Here is a 23,691-nt window from a genome sequence, read left to right as displayed (position 1 = left end):
AAGGGAAGGGAAGGGAAGGGAAGGGAAGGGAAGGGAAGGGAAGTACACAGACTGCTGTCTGATCCATGTGATCCATAGTGCTTCCCATGGGTAGTTTTCCTGTCCTGCGGCCCTCCAGAGGACACAATCTCCTTTCTTGCTTTGGAGTTGTGAGGTCATGGGCATGCAAACATTTGTAAAAATGTGCCTGAGTGCAGGGTGATGATGGTCACTACCCTTGAGTCTGCTGGTCCACATGGGGTATTGAGAAGGAAAAAGCATCCAGGGGAGGGCCTGTGGTTGTGGGGGCTGTCAGTTAGAGCAAAAGCTGAAGACGGTAGGAAGGAGGAGGGAGTGTACTGGAGTGATGATGACAAAGCCCTTGGCACTCTCAGTGTGTTTTATGTTTTTATTTCACCCCTGCTCTCTTGTCTCTGAGTCTATGTCGTGTGGTCCCTTTGCTATGATTAGATTTAAGCTGAAGGTTCCAGTGTGCCCTGAGTATTTCTGTCATCCCTTAGGTTATTGCCTTCCTAGACAAACACGTCTGTACCTGCTGATAGGGCCTACGGTTGCCCTGACCATTTTTCCTTACAATGATGTTTTTCTTTGGACCATTAGAACTTAGGGCCAAGGATCTCCATCTTTCCCTGCATAAACTGGTGCCAGCTTGGTTCTCATCCATTCTCCATTTGATATTTTTAAGTTGGGGGAAGAACTTTGTTCTAATAAATAATGACAGCTTTAAAAATCTAAAGTGTTGGCAGCTTGACAAGTATGATAAGTTTCCGGCCAGGTGGACAGATCCTTATGTGGGTGTCCAAGGACTTGCAGTGGGATTGCTGAGTAGTGAACAGAGGGGGAGGGGAGGCCAGGGCCAGATGGTAAGAGTGGGAGCTTCCCCAGGGTCGTCGGCGGCCCGCCTGCTGGTGTCCATGCGCTGGTGTAATCCCGTCTCAGAACCACCAGCGGGCTGATCCAACATGGACGACAGGACTACGTTTGTTGACCTTTAAGCTGGGCTACGAATGCATAGCAGCTTTCATTGTGGCCTCTTGCAGGTCTTGCCCTGGGGAGAGCTAGTCCCATGACACAGGAAGCCATAGCTCTGTGCAGAAGCCCAGATAGAGACTGGGGCTTCCTGCCAATGACCACTGCCATTTCCCAGCCATGGGAGGGGGCTACTCTGAAGGGCTCCCCGGCCTAGACAAGAACCTTGGTGATAGCTGGCCTGCGTCCCAAAGCGAGACTCTCCCAGCTACACTGCTACTGAATGCCCACCCCACACAAACTGTGAATAACCCGGAAGGTTGTTATTGTGCCACGGCACTAAGTTTTAGGGCAGCAGTGTAACGGATATGATGAGCAAAAGCTGGAAGTGCCCTGGAGAACCGCAGGTCAGATTTAGAGAAGCTGAGCTGTGCAGAGGAAAGACTAGTTTTTGTTTTACTTTTGAAGAAAATGTAGTTGATGAGGCTTGCAGCACAGTGGGAAGGAGGACAAGAAGGGGAGCGTGCTCACTACCCAGGGCCTGGGCTTCTGCACTCAACACGTAACACGTCAGGACACAGGCTTTTAAAACTCCATCCACGCATCCGAAGAGCCTGTGAATGTGGTCTTGTGGCCGTCGCAGGAGGCGAGGTCTGTGATATTCAAAGGGGGAAGAAGAAGCCTCTCCATGCTCCACAGGGGAGAGGAAGGTGCTACTGACCATAAATTATCAAACTTCAAAAGGCTTTTGGAAAAGCATATGGAAAGAAGTAGCTTTGAAAAAAGTCCCAGTGTCTGCCCTATAAAGCATGCAGGGTCTCTTGGAGAGCGACAGCATTTATCCAAGGGAGAGAAGTACTAGAGATCTGTACAGGGCTTATGCGGTGAGTTCAGCAGCGTCAGCCCCTCTGACAGTCTTATGCACTAAGATTCTTAAGTTTTGGAAGATGTGTGCCAGAGTTTGGTTGACTGTGAATTATCGCCAGCAAAAGGACAGAAACAAAAGCCAGGCCGTGAGGATCAGGAGCCGGGGCGCCAGGGCCAAGGTGTGGGGCCAAGTGAGGACGATCTGACTCTTGCTACAAATGCTGCTGCTGGTATTTTTAGAGAGACCGTTAAGCCTCTGTGGCTGGGGTCAGCAATTCTCTGTCCATCTGGGATTCCCAGGCCCTATTCTTAGAAATTCTGTGATAATGGGACTCTGCTTTCTTATACCGTGGAGGCATATGAGAAAATCTGTTGGCTGGGCCAGGATGAGGCCAGAAACGTTAGACAAGGAAGAGTTCTGGCAGCCCAGTGTGGGAACTCCACTTTCTTCCTTTGCTATGCCTATGTCATCCAGATGGTATGTTAAGCTGAGACGGAAGGCGCCCATCAATGCTGATGACACTTGGAATTACTGTTATTTTCAAGCCATTAAGTCTTGTTACCTTTTCAGTAAGCTGAACCTCTCAATAGTATTCTTTTCTGATTGAAAATAAAATGTAATCAGTTGAAGAAATAAATAACATTAGAGCATTTTTAAAAATGAAATGATGCCTTCATGTAGGCACTCAAAAATATGGGTCATTTTTATAGTGCTTGTGGGTAGATCAAATGCCACAGGAGGAATACGAGCAGATCAAGACTACTTTGGTTGCAAGAGCCAAAATCCCACTTGAAGCAACCAAACCAACTAAAGCAAAACAAAACAGAAGGATAAAGTAAAGAGAAGAAGAAAAATAGAACAGAACGAGAACTGTATGGGCTCAATCCAAGCAACTTTGATTTAGCACCCGTCTCCTCTCTTTGTGTTTTGTGGTTCAGATTCTCTAGTGAGAGAGTGGGATTGGCTTAGAGTACCTCAGGGTTTTCCCACCCAGGCAGGAGGGGATGGTGTGGTGCTGGGCCTCTCTCTGTGGTGGGGAAGGCCATTTTCTCAGAGGAGGCCAAAATAACTACCACTAACCGAGAAGAATTGCAATAAACCTCCACCTCTGTGGGTTGGTCAGTTTATAACATATGCGTATTGGTGGGCTGTAAGAAATCTTATGCTAAGCTTGTCACATTTAGCAAAGCAAATAAAAATGTGTATTATAACCATGCAATAATTGTGACATATTTACTATTAAAAATTGTTTGTTGTCCATCTGAAATTCACATTTACATGGCTGCCCTGTCTTTTATCTGGTATCCTACCCCATTTGAGCTGTCATAAGGACTGGAAAAAATTTGAACTCTGTGACTCAGGCCAAATATTCTGTGCCCGAGGGCTGCGTGTGTTCATGTTCTGCTTGGTTTCTGTGATCTACTTTCATTTTCAAGAGAAGCAACCTGGCATGATGAGAAGGCAGAGCCCTTGGTCCTGAGGTCTGGATCTGTCACCTAGGGATGGAAGGGAGCTAGGCTAGCCGTCTGGCTCCGAGCTCCTCTGCTTCTTCATCTGGGAAGAGGAGCAGACTGCCTCTTTCAGAGGAATGCTGTGAGGTCCGTTCCAGTTGTCACAGATGGCAACACCTTTTTCTTTTATAGATTAAATAATATTTTATTGCATGTATATAGCACATTTTCTTTATCTTTTCATCCACTGATGGACACCTAGATTGATTCCATATCTTGGCTGTTGTGAATGATGCTGGGATAAACATAATAGTGCAGATATCACTTTGAGATACTGAATGCAATTTCTGTGCAAAAATATCCAGGAAAGCTAAGTGAAATAAGGCAGAAACAGAAAGACAGATACTGTATGATCTCACTTATATGTGGAATCTAAAATGAACAGATACAAGCAAAGAGTAGAGCAGCAGTACCAGGGGCTAGAGAGGGGGTTATGGGGAGATGTTGGCCAAGGAGCATTAAGTGTCAGAGATCAAGGTGAGTAAGTGCTGGAGAGCTAAGGTATAGCGTGGTGGAGGTGGTTAATAGTACTGAACTGTATCCTAGAAATTTGGAGGATCTTGACTGTTATTACACACACACATAACTATACCAGATGAAGAATATGTTAATTATTTTGATTGTGATGATTATTTCACTATATATATCAAATCACATTGTGTACCTTAAATATATGCAATTAGACATTTTTTAAAAACATTGCTGTGACAAGCAAGTTCATGTAGATGAAAATACCCAGCAGGAAACCTGCCTCGTAGCAGGTGCTCAGGTAGTACGTGTCCTTTCTCTTTCCTACTCAATATATAAGCAGAAGCACGAGGATGGATTATTGCTTATTGAGTAGCTATTATTATTTACAGCAGATAGGAGATAATATGTTGTGCAATCATTGTCTCATTTAGTTCTCCCAACGACTGAATGAGAGATAGGAAACTGAGGCTCAGGTTGGTTTAAGAGTGATACAAGAAGATGGAGCTCAATAACACAGCCAGGATGCAAGCCCTGCCCAGGTGCATGCTGTCCTCTTGCTCCTTGAACTTAGCAAGCGTGCATCTCATGTGTCCGCACTGTTTGGATCCACCCTCTACCCAAGTCCAAACGCAGCCTCTTGTTTGCTAGTATTTGCTGAGAGTTTGTGCTGTTGCAGGCCCTCTGCTGGGCCCTGGGGATCCAGTGAAGAGTGAGGATTCCCCCACAGAGTTCCAGTCCCAGTCATGAACAGGCAATAAACAAGTAAAGAAACAGATACAGTCAACCTGTAGCATAATACTGCAACCCAAGGAAAATTAAATAGAGGAGCCGGAGCTGTGACTGGGGCTTAGAGGCTGACAGAAGCATATTTGAAACAAAAGTGTCCACGGAGGGCTTCTCCAAGGAGGTAGCACACGAGCAGAGACCTCCAGTGAGCATGTGGAATTGCAGGCGGAGGGCTGGTGGTGACGAGCACAAGCCAGGAGTGGTGGGGGCTCGGCAGATGCTGGTGTGAAGCAGAGTGTGCAAGGGAGACGTAGGAGATGAGGTCAGACCACAGCAAGGAGCTGGGGAATTTATCACTCTGTGATAGAAGACGTACATTTGCCAAGGACTGTTCTGTTTGTGACCCGCAGTGCCGACCACAGCTTCAGGAGAAAGGCCTCTGTCTCCAAGCAGCGGAAGCTGCGGAAGGAAACCAATCATGCCACTTATCGCCCCAGTCTGAAAAGTAATTGCGGACATATGTGTAAAGGCCAGGGCAATCTTTTCTGCCAATTATGTGCCCTGCTATTAGGCCATTAGAAGCTGGTAAAGTCATAGCGTGAGGGATTAGCCGCACCTCCTCTCCTGCCACCTCTGCTTTTCTTCTGCTCTTAAGGGCACACTGCTCCCAGCCAGGAGCTGGGCCCTGCTTGAGCAGGTGTCTTCCCAAATTTTTTCTCCTACACCCACTTGTCCTTGTCTGCAGAAGGAAAAACTCTGCAAGAGACCCTTGTAGAACTCCATGGAAAAACAAGGTGACAACACTGGAAACTCTGATTTACCATGGTCCTGGTGAAAGCTCTTTGGCCCTGGGGGTTCCCAAGGCTGGGTATGAGGCAGATTGTTCTGGTCCTTGAAACACTTTCATGTCCAGGCTATCGTTGCTGTTTTATGTGGTTATGAATCTGCCCATTTTCCTGTAGGCCTCTTATTCACGAATTTATCCATGCCTTCATTCTTTATGGTAGTATTCATAGAACATCTATTTTCTGCCTGGGATAGAGGTGCTCTTTAAAATTAAGAGTGACATTTAATGGTTAAGCATTTTGAGGTCAAACAGTCTGAAAGTGAAATTCAAACTCAGCTCTTATGGTTATTCGTACATTCACGTGTTTCATCTGAAATGTGTGGATGGTGACAGAATGGGGCTCTCTCTCCCTCTAATTCTGTTTGTTTATCCTCATTCTTAGCCTTGGTGGAGAGGAGATTTTAGCCTAGTATCCCATCCTATTACAGCATGAGAGAAGTTGAAATGGACATTGAGAGGAGTGTCCCACTATAAGGTACAGAACCAAGGCAGGGCAGCAATGTGGGACATGGCTTCTGGGGAGGGCAGGACTTCAGGGTCTCAAGAGCTGGAGGTGTCTGTAATTCTGGAAGGAAGATAAAGGACTAAACAGGAAGAAAGATGCAGAAACAAGAGAAGGACCCTCTACAACACATGCATGAGGAGACCATGTAGCCTGTGCACAACCGGCCAAGCCGTCCTGGGCCAAGGTTGTTTTGTATCTTGGCTGGCTAAGGAGGTAACCACAGAAACTAGACACTTGGGATCACATAACCTCTTGTTTGCTGTGTGGCCCTGGGCAGGCGTTATCTAATCTGCAAAGCGAGGCTGATGGTGGGGTGTACCTTAAAAGGTGGCTGGAAGGAGTCAATGAAGTAATCAAGGCAAAATGCTTAGGATCATGCCTATCACAGAGTCATCACAGAATGAACATCAACAACTTTAGGGTTCTAATGCTCTTCCCAGTGCCTTCTCCTCCTTTCCTGCCTGCATTTCCCCAGAGCACTTGGCACCACTTGACCCTATCTTCTGTTTTTATGTTGTTTATTTACACTTTCCTCCCACTAAACTAGTAAGTTCCTTGAAATCTGGGGTTTTCATCTGTTTTGTTTGCTACCGTATTTCCAGCTGTTTCCTGGAATGGTTCTTGGCACACAGGGGAGCAATCAAGACTTCTTCAGGATGAATAAACAAATGAAAAAAAAAACAAACCAAGTGAATGATTATCCTGTTGACTTTATTGTGCTTGTGGTCAGCTCTGGGTGATGCTGGGTGCCTACCCAACCTTGCTGACATGAGCGTGGCAACAGTGTACAATGACAGTGGCAACAACACCTGCTTCTTGAGGATGGAGGGACAGACCCCTGCCTGTTGCATGGCGATACCCAGTTCTGTTACTGTTAGTGACAACTCTGCTGTGTAAAATGCATCTTTCCTCCATAACACCCGGATCCCTCTGACCATGGCGAAGAACCTGGCGATGACAGCCGTGACTGAGAGACTCCACCAAGACTGTGCAGTCTGGATCTTTGATTCTATCTCCAGGGCAGCAAAACCATGTGATCAGGCCCATAGCTCTCTGACTGTGGCTCCCTGGAGTTCACTAGAATTTTGCCATCTTGTGACAGGTTACTACTGTTCAAATGTACCCCACCTTAGGCTCAGTTGGACTGGCTGAGATGGAAATATTAGGAAACTTCTGTGCAGCAGGCAGTCCACAAAATGGGGCAGTGCCCAGTACAGCCCTCCAAGGGCTAATTCTAATCCTTGGTGGCTCCTCTCTTTCCTTAAGATGCCATCTCCTTCTTATGTTCCTGGGGGACTAAGGCCCTCGAGTTGGACTGGAGCCAACAGAACATGAGGATTGGAAAGCAGCTGTGGAATAGCTGCTCCTACCCGCTCACAACACAGGAGAGCTGTGCTTTACATGAGCCATGTTATTCCATGTGCACAGCCACTGGCCATACAGAAACCGACTGGCCCTTTCTGCCGAAGGGGCATCTGGGACTCAGAGCGGACTGAGCATTTCTACAAAGTGGGGGTCATGGGTGTACATCTTTACCAGGCGAAGAGAAGCAGGACTGCAAGCTGGCCAAGAGTCTGTGCTAGACCCCGGGGATGTGCACTCAAACCCCTTCCCCACCAGCTGTATGCCTCAGTTTACTCCTTTTAAGGTGAGGAGAGTGACCAATAGATCTGGCCTCTTTATTGTCAGAAGTAGTAAACAGTCTGGCACACAAAGTATACATAGGTCAGTGGCTGGCACATTATCAATAACTATTGATTATCGGTTAATTATAACAAGCAATACTTAATAGTAAAATAAAATTTGGCAATATTTTAAATAAAAATAACACAGCAGTAAATTTGAAGATGAAATGATTAACTCGCAATTAATTCTCAGTTAACGTCAGTTATTATTTCTGTACTGGTTCCCACCGTGTGGTGCAGGGCTTGGCAGAGGGCCAGTACTCAACAGCGATGATGAATTAAGTGGGGCACCCAGTCTGGCTCTCTGAGTACAGAGCAGGGTCTCAGCCTGGGCTGCTGGACTCCAGGGGCTGTGCTTATTCAGAAAGGAAGGCAGGGCAGAGTGGGTAAGGATCTGTTCTCCTTGACAGTACAGAAAGGTGGGTAGCAGGCCCAGCATCCAGGTGCCCTGACTCCCAGGTCACTGTGCTCGGTCTTTTGCCTCAGAGCAGGTCTCAGGTCACTGGTCCTCAGTGGAAAGAGACAACCACAGAGCTGGTGAGGATTTGACGAGGAAAACACGAGTGTAAAGCACTTGAACAAAGCCCTCACACTTTAGTAAATGTCACAGCTTGCATGATTATTTCTCATGTGTGCATTTATTAATGCATACATATTACTTTGAAGTCATCTATGTTCTTGGAACTGAGTTTATTGAGAATGTAAATGAGATCAGACTTGGTTCCTTGTTTCAGGCACTCAAAGGGGACTCCAGTAAATAAATAAATTGTGCTAAGTGTATTTAACCGAGCTGGGTTGTTAAGGGACAACTCTCTGGAGGAGGTGGCAATAAAGATGGGTCTTTCTTATTACTTTTTCCTGTGTGTTTGAGATACATAATGGTTTCATACATACATTTGGAGGTGGTTCTTCATGGCAAGTGTCCACCAAGTTGATCTAGGCTGGTACATGAGAAGGTGGTGGGGAGATCCCAAAGAAGCAGCATATGGAAGGTTCTAAGAACAATGGAGTGGTCCTGCATGTACATTTCTGTACACCTGGTGCTTCCATTTTGTTGGAAGAGATTTTTTAAAATGGAGTTTAAGGATCCATATACATAACATTAAATGCTGAGCCAAATCATATTCCTGATGGGATTAATTAATTTAGGCAGCCAGCAGCCTATCTGCTGTGCTCTATGTCACAAGATTATCCATTTGGACTTTAACCTAAGAGCAATGAGGAGCCCTTTAAGGCTTTCTACAGCTATCAGAGGTCAGAAACAAGGTTGCTCTTATTCACTGCTGAGAAAAAATGGTGCCTGAATCATAGTAGATAATTATTGAATGAATTTAAAATTATCTTGGCAACAATGTGAAGCCAGACTGGGGAGTTGGGAAAGATAGGCAACTACAATTAATTAGCTTGATTTGAGAAAACTACTTCCTATTTCTTGATACTAAAACATTTGTTGAATGAATGAATGAATGTACAATGTTTGTCCTATTCTACTGTCTACTAAACCAGTGACAATTTAGGGGCCTGTGAACCATGCTTGCTGAGAATGATATAGTTCGTAAGTCCTGGAATAAATAACCGTTTGAACTCCCAAAGAATATTAACTGGGCCAGGAACACCTTCTGGGAATGCGCTAAGACCTGTCCTTCACCCACTGGGCTCCATGACAAGCACGAGAATTCTTTGTCTTCTGTCCTAACTCTGCGGTCTTCAGAGTCTGTAGGGGACAGTGAAACAATAGATTTCTTGCATGAACAGGAGCTTGGCACTTCAGAAAGACAGAGAAAATCCCGTAAAAACACACTACTCTGTCTTGCTCAGGAGTACATTGGTTTACTTCAGCCTCTCCTGATTCACCTTGGGCGAAAAGGGACCTCAGTTTCCCCAGACCTGTCCCACAGCCCGCACGGGATTGGTCTTAGCAAGGAGCATCAGCTCGCTCCCCGCTAGGACTCTGAACCCCTGGACTTATGTTTTATACAACAGGAGCCTCTCACATGCGCACACTGAGCCCTGGCCGGGCCTCTGCAGGGAAACGTCTTGGTGGAACCTGGCAGTTATCAGCTGCTTGGCCACTTGATATTCCTGATGAGATTGGTGCATTTAGATGACCACCCCCTTGTCTGTTCTACTCCTGGTCACAAGGTCATCTGTTCATTTATTTTTTAATAAATAGATTACTGAGTGCTTGACATGTACCAGGCATGGTCTAGGTCCTGGAGAAGAATGATCAATAAACAATATTTAGTTATCATAATGGAACTCATCTAGTGAGGAAAGTAAACACATAAAGAAATTAACAGCCAGCATCGTGGTAAATAATAGAAAGTTCTATGAAGGAAACAAGGACATGAGCTATAGTCAAACACGAACGAATGAGGGACAGTGTCTGTTCTGAAGAGATGACATGCAAATGGACTCCCAGGAGAAGAGCAGGCCCAGAATCGGGGGAAAGGACATTTCAGATGAAGAAACTAGAATGTGCAAAGGCCCAAGGGTAGGGAACAGCTTGGTGTAGCTGATAGTTGGGAGAATAGCAGAGTGCAGTGAGCAAGGCAGGATATGGAATGAATTCAGGAAGGAGGCAGGAGGGAGCGCTGCAAGACCTCAAGGGCTGTAGCAATTTTTCCTCTGTCACACACTGAGGGAAAATTTGGTAAGTAAACACATACTCACTTGTGAGTTTTATGCGCTAGAACAGGAGCAGTACAGAAAATTAACCTTTGTGTCTGGAGGGTTGGGATGGAATGGAGTGCCCAGTGGGTCACACTTTGAGAACCACTGCTAGGAGAGGGCTGCGGAGAAGCCAGGGGGTGCTGGCAGGTAGTCTCTTCCTCTGCAGTGAAGGTGAGGGTTACCAACACAGGCTGCAGGGCCGAGGAAGGCCTCTCCCAGGCACCCCCACTCCTCGATTGACTCACCCTCTCATGTCTGTCGTCTCAGTGCCAGGCAGTGCTGGGGTAGGGAGCATCCAAAGGAGAGAGAGAGGCCCTGCCTTTACCTGAAGGAAGTTACACATCAGCCATTTAAACTTGACGGAAGTGAAGGTTATGAAACAAACGTCTTGAATTTGCCTTTTCTGCCTCATTCGGTTAAATTCCGGCTGCTGTCACACATTCACAATCATTAAAATGTAGTTTTCTGTGCTTAACTTTCTTCCACAGATTAACTTTCCCTAACTCATTATGGTGGCCCTGACCTTGGTCTGTTCATGAAAGACCACAGAAACCATTAACCGGGTGGGTTTCTTTTTATAGGAACAGCACAATTTTATCTGCTGGAGGCATTGGCAGATTTGGAATGCACTGTAAGTGAATGTATCCACTACACACATTCACGGATCTGCACTGCATTGTAAATAAATTTCCCCAAGTAATTGTTAAGTGATGGCCTTACAATCATGCTGGCATAAGAAAAACAACCACAGAGAGATTCAGCAGCTTTGCAGTGAGTGTTCAAAAAGGAGCCTGTGAATTTGCAAGGAGACAGCCAGTATGGATTAGGTGGGTGAACACACACGACCATTTGGTGCACCGAGAGATTATTAGAGGCTTGGATTTATAATTATTAAGAACATTAAGTGATGGTCATGCCCATGTAAGTGTCTATGCTGGATGTAAGTGTTCAGGTTTCAGCTGTTTCCCTGAGCCACTTATACTCCCCCAAAAGAGGGTTCCTTTACCTGTTTGTTAGCCATTTCTGCATAACAGACCTCTGCAATAATCTCTGTATTTTAGGATGGCAGGCATTTATTCCTATGGATCCGTGGATTGGCTGGGGCTTGGCTGATCTGATTTAAGCAGGACCATTCTGCTTTTCACAGAACATCTGGGCTGGGCTGGCTCAGCTTTCATTTCTCATCCTCCTCAGACCCGGCACACAGCCAGGGCATGCTCTTTCCATGCAGATGGCAGAGGGGTAAGAGAGCAGAGAGAAACTCGTGAGTCCTCTTAACTGCACGCTGTCACCTCCATCTCATTTGTTTGCCAACAGAAGCCATATGGACAAGCCCAAAGTCAAAGATGAGGAAGTTCCCTCCATTTTTCATGAGGCAAGGATGAGATGCTAGGATGAATGAAGAACTGGCCCTCAGAGCTAATCTATGGCCCTAATAAGTGTGGCTTCCATTCACCTGCCCTCACGTAGCAGAAGCCGTGTGCCACACACTGTACCCGACAGCAAGGAAGATTGCCGTACTCCAGACCCGCCCCACCCATGAGTGAGGAATCTGGGGAAAAGACTTCCTGCTCTTGTCATCATTTTTACAGTCTGCACAGAGTCCTTTTAGAAGTGTCCCTTCTTTGGTGCTGACCCTCAATTCAATGCATCCTCCAAAATGACCAAAGTGCTCCTCCTAAAATGTGAATAAAGGCTTGAACTCCTCTGTTTAAGCAGTTTTAATGGTTTCTGCCTTGCCAGTAGGATAAAGCTCAGCCTACTAAGACTGTCATTTAATCTGGACCCCTAACTGTCAGGACTTGTTGGCTGCCATCCTTCTGGTCACCAGGCCTCTCCCCGTGTGTTTCCTCTTTCCTGCATTCCCTTCATTCTAGCTCAGTGCTTCTCCCCGCTGGAAGCACAGACAGGCTAGAGATTGAGGTGTGAGGGCCATGGTGTCATTGTTAAAGACTTTATCTGAATGCACACTAATCATTACCTGCCAAGTGCACACACACACACACACACACACACACACCACCATTTTGCAACTTACCACGATGCGACTGTGAAGAGTAAATTTAAAACTCAGTTAAAAGGAAGAGTTGCATTATGAACATTCTTTTACAATTATTTAGCTTCTTGTCCACAGATACAGAGAGCAACACTTCTGTCAGGCCGTGATCCACAGTGGTTTTGAGCATCATGAAGCCAATCACAGTGGAGCCCTGGCCTCCTCCTCAACAGGACTTGATTCCCTGCAGTTCCAGCTACCTTGAGTTCCCTCAGCACCTCCTGTAGTGCCTCATAATAGGATTTAGTATTTCTCTGAGCCATATTTTCTTACATGCACAAAGCATATCTTATTATTTCTCTTCCTGTTGCTTAGCTCAGTGGCTGATGTACAATAGGCAGTTTGTGAACATTTCCTAGTGAATGGATGAGTGAGACATTGTGAGTTGTGGAGAATTCTCTAGAGTGTAGTTTTTAAAGGATGCTTTCTGAGGGCTTGTAAAACACAGAATGCTGGAGCCCACGTTGGAGTTTCCAATCAATGGGGTGGGGGGAGACCTGAGAATTTGCCTTTCCCAGATAATACTAATGATGCACCCTGGGGACCACACTATGAAAACCCCTGCTCTGCCAAATCATGCTCTGCTGGTTCTCTGTGTGGAAATAACCCCTGCCACTAATTTTGGGTAAGAGAGACACCTAGAGGGGGGTTTTAACAGCTTCTCATTCACAGATAAAATCGGTGTCTGAATGTCCAGTTTTGCAGCTGAAGGAGGAACTAAAGTCCTCAAGACAGGCCAGTTTAACAGAAATGGCCTTAAACTCACTGCTGGCTTCATCTTCACTGCTGGTATGGAAGTCCTGGTTGTGTTAAACATCTTCACAGAGGTCATGATATTAGGACAGAAGCTGAAAAGAGAAAGGAGTGTTTTCTGTCTTACTTCTGGGTGTGCATGCTCTTCCGACACTGGGGAAATTCAGAAGAATGTCATGCCCTAAGTGTCCTCCGCGAATGCTCTCTAAGCGGCGACACACTCACTCTAGCCTCTGCAGCTGCTTTGTGCTGTGTCTGGTCCTAGATTGAGAGCATGCTGAGAAGACCTTGCCTTGCAGAGAGCTGAGGCTGAGGGTTTTCAGCACAGAAACCATTCATCCTCCCTCTCAGCAAGCTTGCTGATCGCCTCCCAGGTTGTAAACTCCATTCAAGAAGCTGAACTCACAGCTGCAAAAGACAGAAGTCAGGATCAACCTTCCAGAGGTAGGGACAGAACAAGCCCGTTAGTGTAACTTCTGGTTGGTTGTTGCTGTATAACAAGCTTCCCCGAGACTATAACAATGGTGTATTCTTAGCTTACATACATGTGGCCAGCTGTCCTGGGCAGGGCCTTGCTGGGTTTGCTCAGAACCTGTGGGTCCTGGGTTGGGTACTTCTCTCTAAGAACCATCAAACTCACCCACAGATGCCCTTTTCAAGGTTTGGTGAGGTCCTAGTAAGAGCAAACTGAAGCAGATGGGTCTTTGATGTTTTGGGCTTATAAGTGGCATGCCATGATTTCTCCCTCATTTCCCAGTCGCAGGAGTCCACCCAGGGCCAAGGCTGAGTGCACGGATGCAGGTTGGAGTGAAGAACTGAGACAGTGATGCAAGTAATCCCATACAGCGTAAGGTCCTAACACAGAGGGCTGCGCAGACACATAAAGAAGCTTCTGTGTGTAACAGTGAGCAGAGATAACACTTTTGGCCAGCACGTTGGTGACCAGGGAGACAGGAGGGGTGGTATATGGTCTTGTGAGTGTTATACTGTAAGTACTAAGGTTTGTTGTTTGCTGTGTGGCATGGGCTTCCCTTCTTGCTGCCTAAGCATGTTCCTATTACAGAGCCCTCAGGGCATACCTGGCAGCTGTTCTGGCTCTTGAGGATACCTGTCTCGTTTGTCACTGTTCTAGACAAATTCTCATCACAGCATCACAGTGTCTGCAAAAGGCTGCATAGTTTGAGGAACCCCTCTCTGCTGGGCTGTCCACACACCCACGTGCTTGCTCACATGCACACAAGCGTATGCACACACCTCACAGCCACTTCCACTTGCTCTGGAATGACCTCATCCACATCAGCCCCTGAGAAAAAACCATTTCTACTGCTGGTGCTCACAAGAGGCAGCTGCTGGATTTTGGGTCATCTACCAACTCCAAAGCCAGGCATGTGGGCCTGGAAGCGGGTGTGAACCCCCAGGGTGTAAAAAGGCACATACAGCTTCTCAGGGGACCACAGGTGTGACGGCAGCTGGGGCTTGATCTGGACTGGTCTGGGGGCATGTGGAGTGGGGACAGGTAGAGAATGGTTTTCAGGTTCAGTGTTTATTTGCCACCACTGATTAATCAATCCATCCGCCAAAAGACCCCCATTAAAAGACTGAAGGAAAAATCAGGCAAATGGATTTACTCTTTAGAAGTACTTTATCATTGGAATGAAATGATATTTTCTACTGTCTTTGTTGATCAAAACCTGAGATCATATCCTCTGGCAAAATGCCAATTCTGTGAGTCTAAGGGGAGAAGGGGGTAGAAGGGAAAAGTAAGACCAATTCTAACTGTCCTTGAAATGTTAGCATGTTAGCACTCCCATTTTATTGGTGAGAAACTGAGGTTCTGAAGTAAAAACAACTTGTTCAATGTAAGAAGAGTCAAGAGATTCAAATCTGGGTCTCATTATTAGACTTGGAGCACCTGGAAGGCTTGGGACCACATGGGCCTACAGAGGTGAGCCTCCAATCTTAAACAGATCCCTGACATCAACTCCTTCCAGCCCTGAGAACTTTGTCTCTGTGGATGAAGCCAGGAAGGGTAGGACTAGCCTTGGCATGTCCACTCAGAATCAGATGTCCTTGGCTTGTGCTTCTTTACCTGCCACTAGATCAGGACCTTCGGGAAGTGAATCCTTGGTGACTCCTGCTGCTCCTGGAGGTGGCTGAGCCTCTCCTGGCCCTGGTGTATCTCCTCCTCTCCCTCTGCCAGGGAGCCTCCCCTGCTCTCTGGCAAATGTAGCTCCTGAGAACATGCCCCCCACACCCAATAAGCTACCTGCACAAATCTGCATCTTGGTACCTATTGCCAGGGAAACCAGCTTGTCTCACACTGGCAGTGGAATGCTCTGGCCTTGAAGAGAAATGTGTCACTTTGCTTACATCTCTCTGGCTCTTAGGGTCTGGCTCTTAGGGTCTGGCTCTTAGTCATAGGGTCCCACTCCAAACATAAGGGGGTGGGCAGTTATAACCCCAACATCTTCCTAGAAGGGAGAACTGTACAAGTTTGGTTAAAGATAACGGGATGGGAGACCATGGCAAGGGCCAGCAGAATTGTCAGTCCATGGTCCCGCACTGACCTCTGAGTGTGGTCATGGATGCTCCCTACTCTGTGAAGCACTTCCCTTGACTGCTTGTGAAGTTTGGCCAGACCGGCATTGTGGTCGATCACCTCCTGAGTGGTCCCTCTGCTCTCTCGCCCATCTTTGTGTCTGCTGATCCGCAGCATCAGTTCACCTGTCCCCTGACTGCAAAGATGACTCCTTCACTAGAATAGAAAAAAAATAAGGATATTTGGGGATAGCTTGATCAAAAGCCTATTTGCCTCCAAGTATCCTGCTTCCCTCTTATCAATGGGCAACACGGGTATCCAAGCACATGGTTCCAAGCTACCATCATCTGGCACATCATCTGTCAAAGACTGTATTTTTTAGAGGCTCAGGGCAGATGGCCCTACTTTTTTGCAAGGAAAAGACTAGAGGCAGCAGCGATGCCCGCCTTTCACAGTCTGGGTGTTGTTTTGCCAGCGCTGCTGTCTGTTATCTCCATGCTGGCTAAAGCAGCCACACTCATCAGAGAGCATTGCATCTTTGTCCAAGACTGGGGGCCCCAGTGAGGTGACTTTGTGACCAAATAGCAAACAATGAAAGAATGTTAAAAAATAAGTGAGTTTACATTTTTTGAGTGGGTTCTTTGGTCACCACAAACTTGTGAGTTGAGTCCAGTCCAGTTCGTATTTTCATTTCACCAATGGACACATAGAGGCACAGAGAGTTTGAGTAACTTACTAGTACATTGCAACACTGTGGGTTGAGCTTTGGCAGGGTGGCTCTAGACTCTTTGCCTGTCTTGCCTTCTGCTACTTCTTGATTAAGTCTCGCCATCTATTCCCTTAACACACACTAATCACTGTCTCCCTGTTCCAGGCCTGGTGCCAGATCTTGGCATACAGCTCCAATCCCCTGGATCTCAACATGATGCATTGTTCAATGTTCTGTTGTAACGTGTGTCACATAATACATTTATTCCAGTATTTATTGCTGGAGGAATTATGTTGGATGACATTGTACACATATTTCTATAACAAGAGCTATATAACTGACCTATTTCGTATATTGCTTTGGCCACCAGGAAGCTCATATCCCAAAAAGAGCAAATCATTTGCAGTTTGGAGTTAATACTTCAGCTTCCTGAACTTTTCCTCTGGTCCAGATTTTCCTTTTTGGCTATACAAATGTCTTTTGTTGTAAAATACCTTAAGCCCTTTTTAGAAGGAAGCTGCAGGAAAATGGTCAGATCTTTATCATTCATTCTTAGATTACTACCTGGGAAACCATACCCCTCTCACCCTCATTCCCAAAGCACGCCGCTCATACAATTCCTTGAGTAGTAGCCACTGTTGTTCCGAGACCATGGGGGTAACTCAGAGTTTGTGAAAGGTCACATCGATATAAGAAAAAACATTTGTTTTTTTGCTCCTCAGGTCATGGCTCCAGCCTCGGGGCCGCTGTACATTTGAGGAGTAGGTGGCCAGTCAGACTCTCACTTGAGCAGTTAATAAAATCTATTGCCCTTTGATGGATTTTCCCTGCAAGCTGGAATTGATCTGTCCTCTTTGTGATTTGTGAGATGACAGAGAAACACCAAACACCCTCATGACTTGGGCCACGTTGGGGGGTGGGGTAGAGAAGAAGGAAAAAGGAGTCCACTGCCAAGGCTTTCCCGGCGTAGAAAGAGCTGGAACTGCTGGGGTCATTTTATTTGATTTATTGAAAATAAAGTGGATCTTATTAACATTTTAATAAAGAGAATCTCTTTGCACTAGGCTGCAAGTGGCTGCTGGTCCCCGGTGCAATTCCATACAATTCTGTTCTCTTGAAAGTGGAGTCGCTGGCATTGCCCAGCGTGATTTGTGAGACTGGGCCCCAGCAGTCCAAAAAAGCTAACGCTCTGCCTCCTCGGCGGGGCTCACTCTTGGCGCGGTGCTCCCCGTATCTGCCATGCAAAACGAGGGAGCTCTATGAAGGAATCCGTCTTGTAAAGCCATTGGTCCTGGTCATCAGCCTCTACCCAATGCTTTCGTGATGCTGCCGCTGATCTATTTGGGAAGTTGGCTGGCTGGCGAGGCAGAGCCTCTCCTCAGAGCCTGGCTCCCACGGAAAATATGCTCAGTGCAGCCGCGCGCGTGAATGAAAACGCCGCCGGGCGCTTCTAGTCGGGCAAAATGCAGCCGAGAACTCCGCTCGTCCTGTGCGTTCTGCTGTCCCAGGTAAGGCAGAGGAGCCGCCGGGCGCGCTCCGCACCCGGCTTCTGCGTTCCGATCGGCAGCGCGGCTAAGGCGAGGGGCGTTCGGAGGGGTCGGGGCTCCGGGCGCGGCAGTGGAGACAGACCCGGCTTCCGGAGGGAGGTCGCTGCGGCCCCGTGGATCCGAGGGTCCCTGGCTTCCCACTTGGGTGTGTGTGTGTGTGTGTGTGTGTGTGTTTGTGTGTGTGTACGCTGTGGGGGAAAGAGAGAGCTCCCGAGCCCCCTGTTTTTGACAAGCGGGGGCCACATCCTCGCCTATATCAAGTAGGGTAACTTTGGTTCGCCTCCTCCGGAGGTTCCTGCATTGGCTCGACTCAGTCAGAGGCCACTCCAAGGAGTCCTGCTTCCCCTAGCCCAGCGCCCAGGGGCGGAAGGGCTGCTCCGGTCGGGATCGCGGGCTGCCGGCTTGGAGAGGCCGAGCTGGCATCGCACACTTCCCGGGGCGCGCGCCCCCTCGCCAGCCCCGCGGCGAGCTGGAGGGAGCCTCTGGTCAGCCAAGCGCCGCAGCCCGGCTGCTGCTGTCGCTCAAAGGCGCCGGCGCCGGCCGCGCCCGCCGGGGTCCTCTCCCCGTGCCCGGAGCCCTCGCCGGAAGGGCCAGAGCGCAGTCCCCGCCAGGGCTAAGGCCCCAGCGCCACCCTCCCACCCCCCGGCCCATTGTCCACCCAGCTGGAGCTCCTGCCCGAGCCCAGGCTGCATTGCCTTCTCGGGGCGGGCGGGTGCGGAGCGCAGAGAAAAGTTCAAGCCTTGCCCACCCGGGCTGCAGCTGCCTGGTTAACCCTCCAAGCGCTGCGGCTGACAGGCAGGGCTGAGAGGCACCCGGAGAAGGCGCGGGAGGCGGGCGGTCTGCAGCCGCTCTGCCTTTGGGGGATCTCAGGAAGTTTCTGGGCAGGGAAGCAGCACCAGAGGCCAGGCCTGAGGTGCTGGCGGCTGAGGGGAGCGCCCAACCCTGCTCAGGGCCTGTGGTTCTGAGAACACCCTGACCTAGTCCCTCGCAGGCCTCCCTGGCATCCTCTGGGACGCAGAGTGGGCTGGCAGCCTACAAGTGGGTGGGCGAAAAAAAGGCAGGGCCAGGCAGGGAGGAGGAAAAGGGACAGGGAGTGCCGCGGGGTGCTTGGAATGGGGCTGAGTTGTGACCCAGGACTCCTGCCTGGGTGCCAGAGGAAGAGGCACATGTGTTTGCTTGGGATGAGGAGGGGAGGGAAGGCAGGGTCCCAGGCAGGCATGAGGAGATCGGTGCGGCCTTATAAGGGGACACTACTACTGGGTCAGTGTTGGGGTTAGTCTGGAAATGGACCAGCATCCCAGGAATGCAGTGGCCATGGAAATGACTCCAAGAAGGGATTTGTGGATGGCAGTGCCAGGGGGCAGAGTAAGGTGCCTGGTTGCTGATTCTTCCCTGGATACATTGCTCCACTCAGGACTACTCAGTTGTCGCCTCTATCCTACCACGGCTTTGCTGGAGGGTTCTCTTGAGGTCCTTGTGGCCTTCAGTCCTGCCTCAGCTTTCCAGACTTCCTAGGCTGCAAATGTCCCCATAGCTGTATGTTGTACATATATGTTATTGTAGTGAGCTGGCTCAGAGCGTGCCCCGCACGGAAGGGTTCTGACAGATCCTTCCTGCCCTCTGCTAGTGGTGCCACCTTGGGCAAGCTCTCCATCTCTCATAGCTTCCAGGTTCTCTACTGTGAAATAATCTACTGCCTCCATGGGACTGCTGGGTAGGGTTGCATTCAACAGGACGCCCCGGGTAATGAATTTGTGCAGGCCTGCCACTGTGGGGCAGTTGTCTGGGGCACAAAATAGTGCCTTCCCAGGACTTTATCTGGTGTGTTTCTACAGATGTTCACATTCCGAGGCTTGCTCAAAGTTATGCCTTCTTTAGAACAAGTCAGAGGGAGTGATAGTGGTTGAGATTCTCACACACTAGGGCTTTTGAGCATGGTACATTTCTCAAGGCATCTGTGTATCTCCCGCCCCAGGGTCTGGCTGGCACAAGTGGCTTCTGAAGGCTCATCAGTTGTTTCAGCACAGGAGTTGAATCGCCTGCCCTGAGGCGTTTATTTCTCTCTTCGATGGTTATACATGATCAGAGCCAATGTGTACATTAGGACAGTAATTGATATCCTAGTAGCAATAGCACCTCTCTAGGAAATCATCTGGGTACAATCACCAGCAGGAGGTTCAAGTGCACAGCTCTGTCTACCATAGAGAAAAGTGGGGACAGTCTCGGAGCCTTTGAGTCAACCAGAAAAACGAAACTTTCCCGAGGCAGAGGAAACAGAAGAAAGGGAAAAACAATGTAATAAAACAAATTAGTCACTCTGCCCTGGCGGTGCACGGGCAAGCCTATGTGTGTTTTTCCACTGCAGTTGTAAGGCCCTGGGTCAGGCTTTGGAAGCCATGAGTCCTGTAAGCTTATTGGCAGAGTTGCCAGTGTTTTTGGCATTTGGGTAGGAGATGAGGAATTCTAAGCAACAATGGCTGGAAACTGGCAAGATTAGACAACAGTCACTTTTCCTGTCTCCTGGAGCGTTTAGGGAACGACCAGACCAGAAGTGGCCCCTGGAATATGGCTACAGTAATGAATGTGACCCAAATTAAGAGAGGCATGAGCTAGAAATTCCACTGTAAATAGGATTCCTCCCAGCCCCATTGGGTAGCCCTTGCAGCTATTCCAAAGTTTCAACAATGCATGAGTAATCCCCCAAGAATTAGGATTTTAGGGAGTGGCTCAGGTTTGGAGAGCAATCAGTTGGGAGTGCCTAACAATGCTCCACGGAATTCTGAGATTTTGATTTAAAGTGGGGAGTTCTCCCTTGGAGTAAGAATCTTGATTTTCAGGATTTTCAATGGAAATCTGCGGCTTTCGGGGTGGCTGCAAGTGCGTATGTTATGCTTTACAGCACTGTTTCTGTGCAGAACCTTTTTGAGGAGAGGAAATGACTCCGTTTTAGAGAGCGCCCCCATCCTATGGCTTAATACGTGGTCGTCTATTAGATTTCAAGAGCACTGAGGGAAAAGATGCAAATGGCAAAAGTGATCTAAGTTGTAGAGTTCACATAGCTGGATGTTGTTTTCAATTTCCAAAAGAGATTTTGAAAACTCCAGAGCTGAATATGTGATCTGGATTCGTATAATTCCATAGTGCATGCTGCAAGCCTCCAAAGTCCTTTGAGGTGATCTCTCCTCCTCTTCCTCCCTCCCATCTTCCGTTTCCTATCTTTGGCCCTTGGGTTAAGTAAAATCTGTTCCCTTCTAGAAGCATGCTCTGTGAGTTACAGTGAAATTTCCCAACAAATGAACATACCCAGTAACTGCATTACGTGAAAATACCAGCATTTGGATGTTTAAATTGAGCCTCATCCTAAAGTTCTTTTGAAAGGAAAAAGGATAGCTAGGTTCTTTCTTTCCTTCTGCACATACAGTTGCTTGGGGTGTCCAAGTAATTTCTATTTGGGGAAGGTAAAGAGAAGGCAAAGTAGGGGTTCAATTCACTCTTGGATGACAATCCTGTCATCTGAATAGTCCAAAGCATTTCTACTTGTGTTATGTGTATGTGTGTGTGTGTGTGTGTGTGTGTTTTCATCTTATATGTTTTGATCTTGTTTTAATACCTGTTGAAAATTTTCTCCAGAAGAGGGCTCCATCCACAGCATTACAAAATTCTGAATTTACAGCTCATGTTTCAAACAACTTCAGGGTATGCAGCTGCGTGAAAACAAAACTATTCCCCTTACCCCAGAATATTTGATGCCTGCTTCCCCAAGTGAGAAGTACTGTCCTTTCTCACTGGCTTCTTTCCTTCTTTCTTTGTTCCCTTTCCCCTGTTGTAATTGGTTCTCTTCTATTGTATTCTTCACCCCTGAATCCCCTCAGAGTAATACAGCAAGGAAAATTTCAAAGACCTTTGTAGACAATGCAGTGTGGAATGTGAGGAAGTTCTGAGATTTCCTGGCATTTGACTTTGGTTGGACCTGGTTTTATTCTTTAGGCAGACAAGAAGCAGGAACAGTTCTGCCCGTGAAGGGAGATAATCTTCCCTTTTAGGTAACTACCCAGAAAAGTGAGTCATGAGCCAGAAGCTCCACCCTCCAACACCAGTTGAAAAGGAGACAGAAATATCTATCTGTCATCCAATTACAATAATCAGTTGGGCAGAATCAAATCAAGTGACCAGTGGTTTGGGCATTGTTTCCATTTAGCTGTCAGCAAGGTGTCCACATGCTCGAAAGAATCTGGCTCTTCTGAGGGACGCTGCCAGTACAATTCCCTGCAGCGCGTCTCATTGCAGCCAAAGTAGCTGGCTGGGCTGCAAAACCCCTCGTGCCTTCAGCAGTCACTTGGTGGTGGCTGTCTCCTAGGGATAGGAAGGAAAGCCATCTTTTTCTGCTGAGAGAAACAGCTAAGGGAAGGCTGGAGAGGAAGAAGGATGACATTTCCAACTTGAGGAGCTGACCTAACTGGGATCTATGGAGAATGGTTCCCCCTTTGGTATAGTAGAATGAACGAGTCATCTGCTTGCTGTTAATCTGTCCCAATTTGGCAACTCTGGCTGGGAAGAGGTTGTAAGAACAGCTGCACAGGCCAACTATACTCATGGAGGTACATTGTTTGGCCCAAGGTTTCTTGCATTTCTTTGAAAAAGTCAGCTCCCTCAGTCCTACAACCACATTCCATCTGTCCATACTTGGCTGGAGCTGAGTCATTGCTGCCCCCTTCAGGCAGCATTCGCCTCTGCAGTATTTTGCCACAATCCTTACTACTCCTTAAAATACTGCACTCAATCCACTGTATGCACTAATTTTACTCATTTCCCCCCATAAGCCTTTGCTTTTGGACCTAACTTTCATAAATTGTGAGGTCACATCAAATTGATGCACTCAATGTTTTAGTGACAGGCTATTTGAAAAGGAAGGGGTTGGCCTCGTGGTGAGCCCTGTGATTGAACTTCATATGTGCCCTGGAGCAGCGCCTTCAAGACGGTGCCCCTGCCTGAGAACATTACTGTCCATGCTGTTGACCACTGCCTCATGTGCAAGCTACACCCAGACAAGGGACACTCTGACCTGAGTCAGTGTGAGCCTGGCATATCCAAGGGCTGGTAAACCTCTGCCATGTGTGAGCAGCCAAAGGACTCCGGGATCAAAGGGATAATACACAGGCCCTGGTGCCCTGGTGTTCTATTTAAAGCATTACTCCTCTTGGAGTACAACCATACCTTGGGCATTGTCGATGCAAGAGTGTTGCTCCCTCAGATGATGGGCTTAATTAGAACATCACAGAAACTTATTGTACTTAATCTCCCAGGGACAGTGGGAGCACTAAGCTAGTATTCGGCACTTGTAACTTCAGGAGGAGGATGTTACATTATAGCTTTGTCACCTAGGGCTCTCTTATGCATAGGATACTGTCACCACCAGTGCTGTCCTGGAGCTTGTATGATGTTTTTAAACCTGGTTTTAACAGTTAATACTTGCCATTCTTACTGGGTTTGGGGGCGCTGGCATCTCCTTCCACAGTTGTCTTCCAGGTTCTTTTCTCCTAGAACAAAGAACAGAATGAAACGAGCAAAAATGATGGGAACATTTCACATTTATTTGCGGCAGGGAAAATTAAAAGGAACAGGTAAGGGAGAAACTGGCTCTGCAGAGTGAGCTTGAGGCAAAGAAAAATAAAACTAAAAATAAAAGAAATAAAAGGATACCCTAGAGAATATAGGGTGGGCTAACACGTGGCACCTTACTGAGCACTTGATGTCGTCCTGTCTCTCTATTCATCCTACATAGCCAGGGAATCTGCACGAAGTCCATGCAGAGGATTTTGAGAATTATTGGGC

The 23,691-nt window shown here is 47.6% G+C and overlaps 1 protein-coding gene across 2 annotated transcripts in view; it reads left to right on the top strand.

Moving 5' to 3' along the window:
• The window catches only part of Cdh13 (cadherin 13), a 1,142,761-nt gene that overhangs the window by 105,264 nt on the left and 1,013,806 nt on the right, over positions 1–23,691 (top strand). Inside the window, exon 1 of one of the 2 annotated variants that reach the window (XM_013509197.1) lies at positions 17,507–17,820. The exons of the other annotated variant lie outside the window; for it this stretch is intronic. Coding sequence (XP_013364651.1) covers positions 17,776–17,820 — 45 coding nt within the window. The 5' untranslated portion in view covers positions 17,507–17,775. Of the gene's footprint in view, positions 1–17,506; positions 17,821–23,691 lie in introns of those variants that run through there. 2 annotated transcript variants of the gene reach the window in all.

The sequence above is a fragment of the Chinchilla lanigera genome, unplaced genomic scaffold (genome assembly GCF_000276665.1).
Source record: "Chinchilla lanigera isolate Chin_1 unplaced genomic scaffold, ChiLan1.0 scaffold00163, whole genome shotgun sequence".
Lineage (NCBI taxonomy): Eukaryota > Metazoa > Chordata > Mammalia > Rodentia > Chinchillidae > Chinchilla > Chinchilla lanigera.
This window is presented reverse-complemented; position numbering and strand designations above follow the sequence as displayed.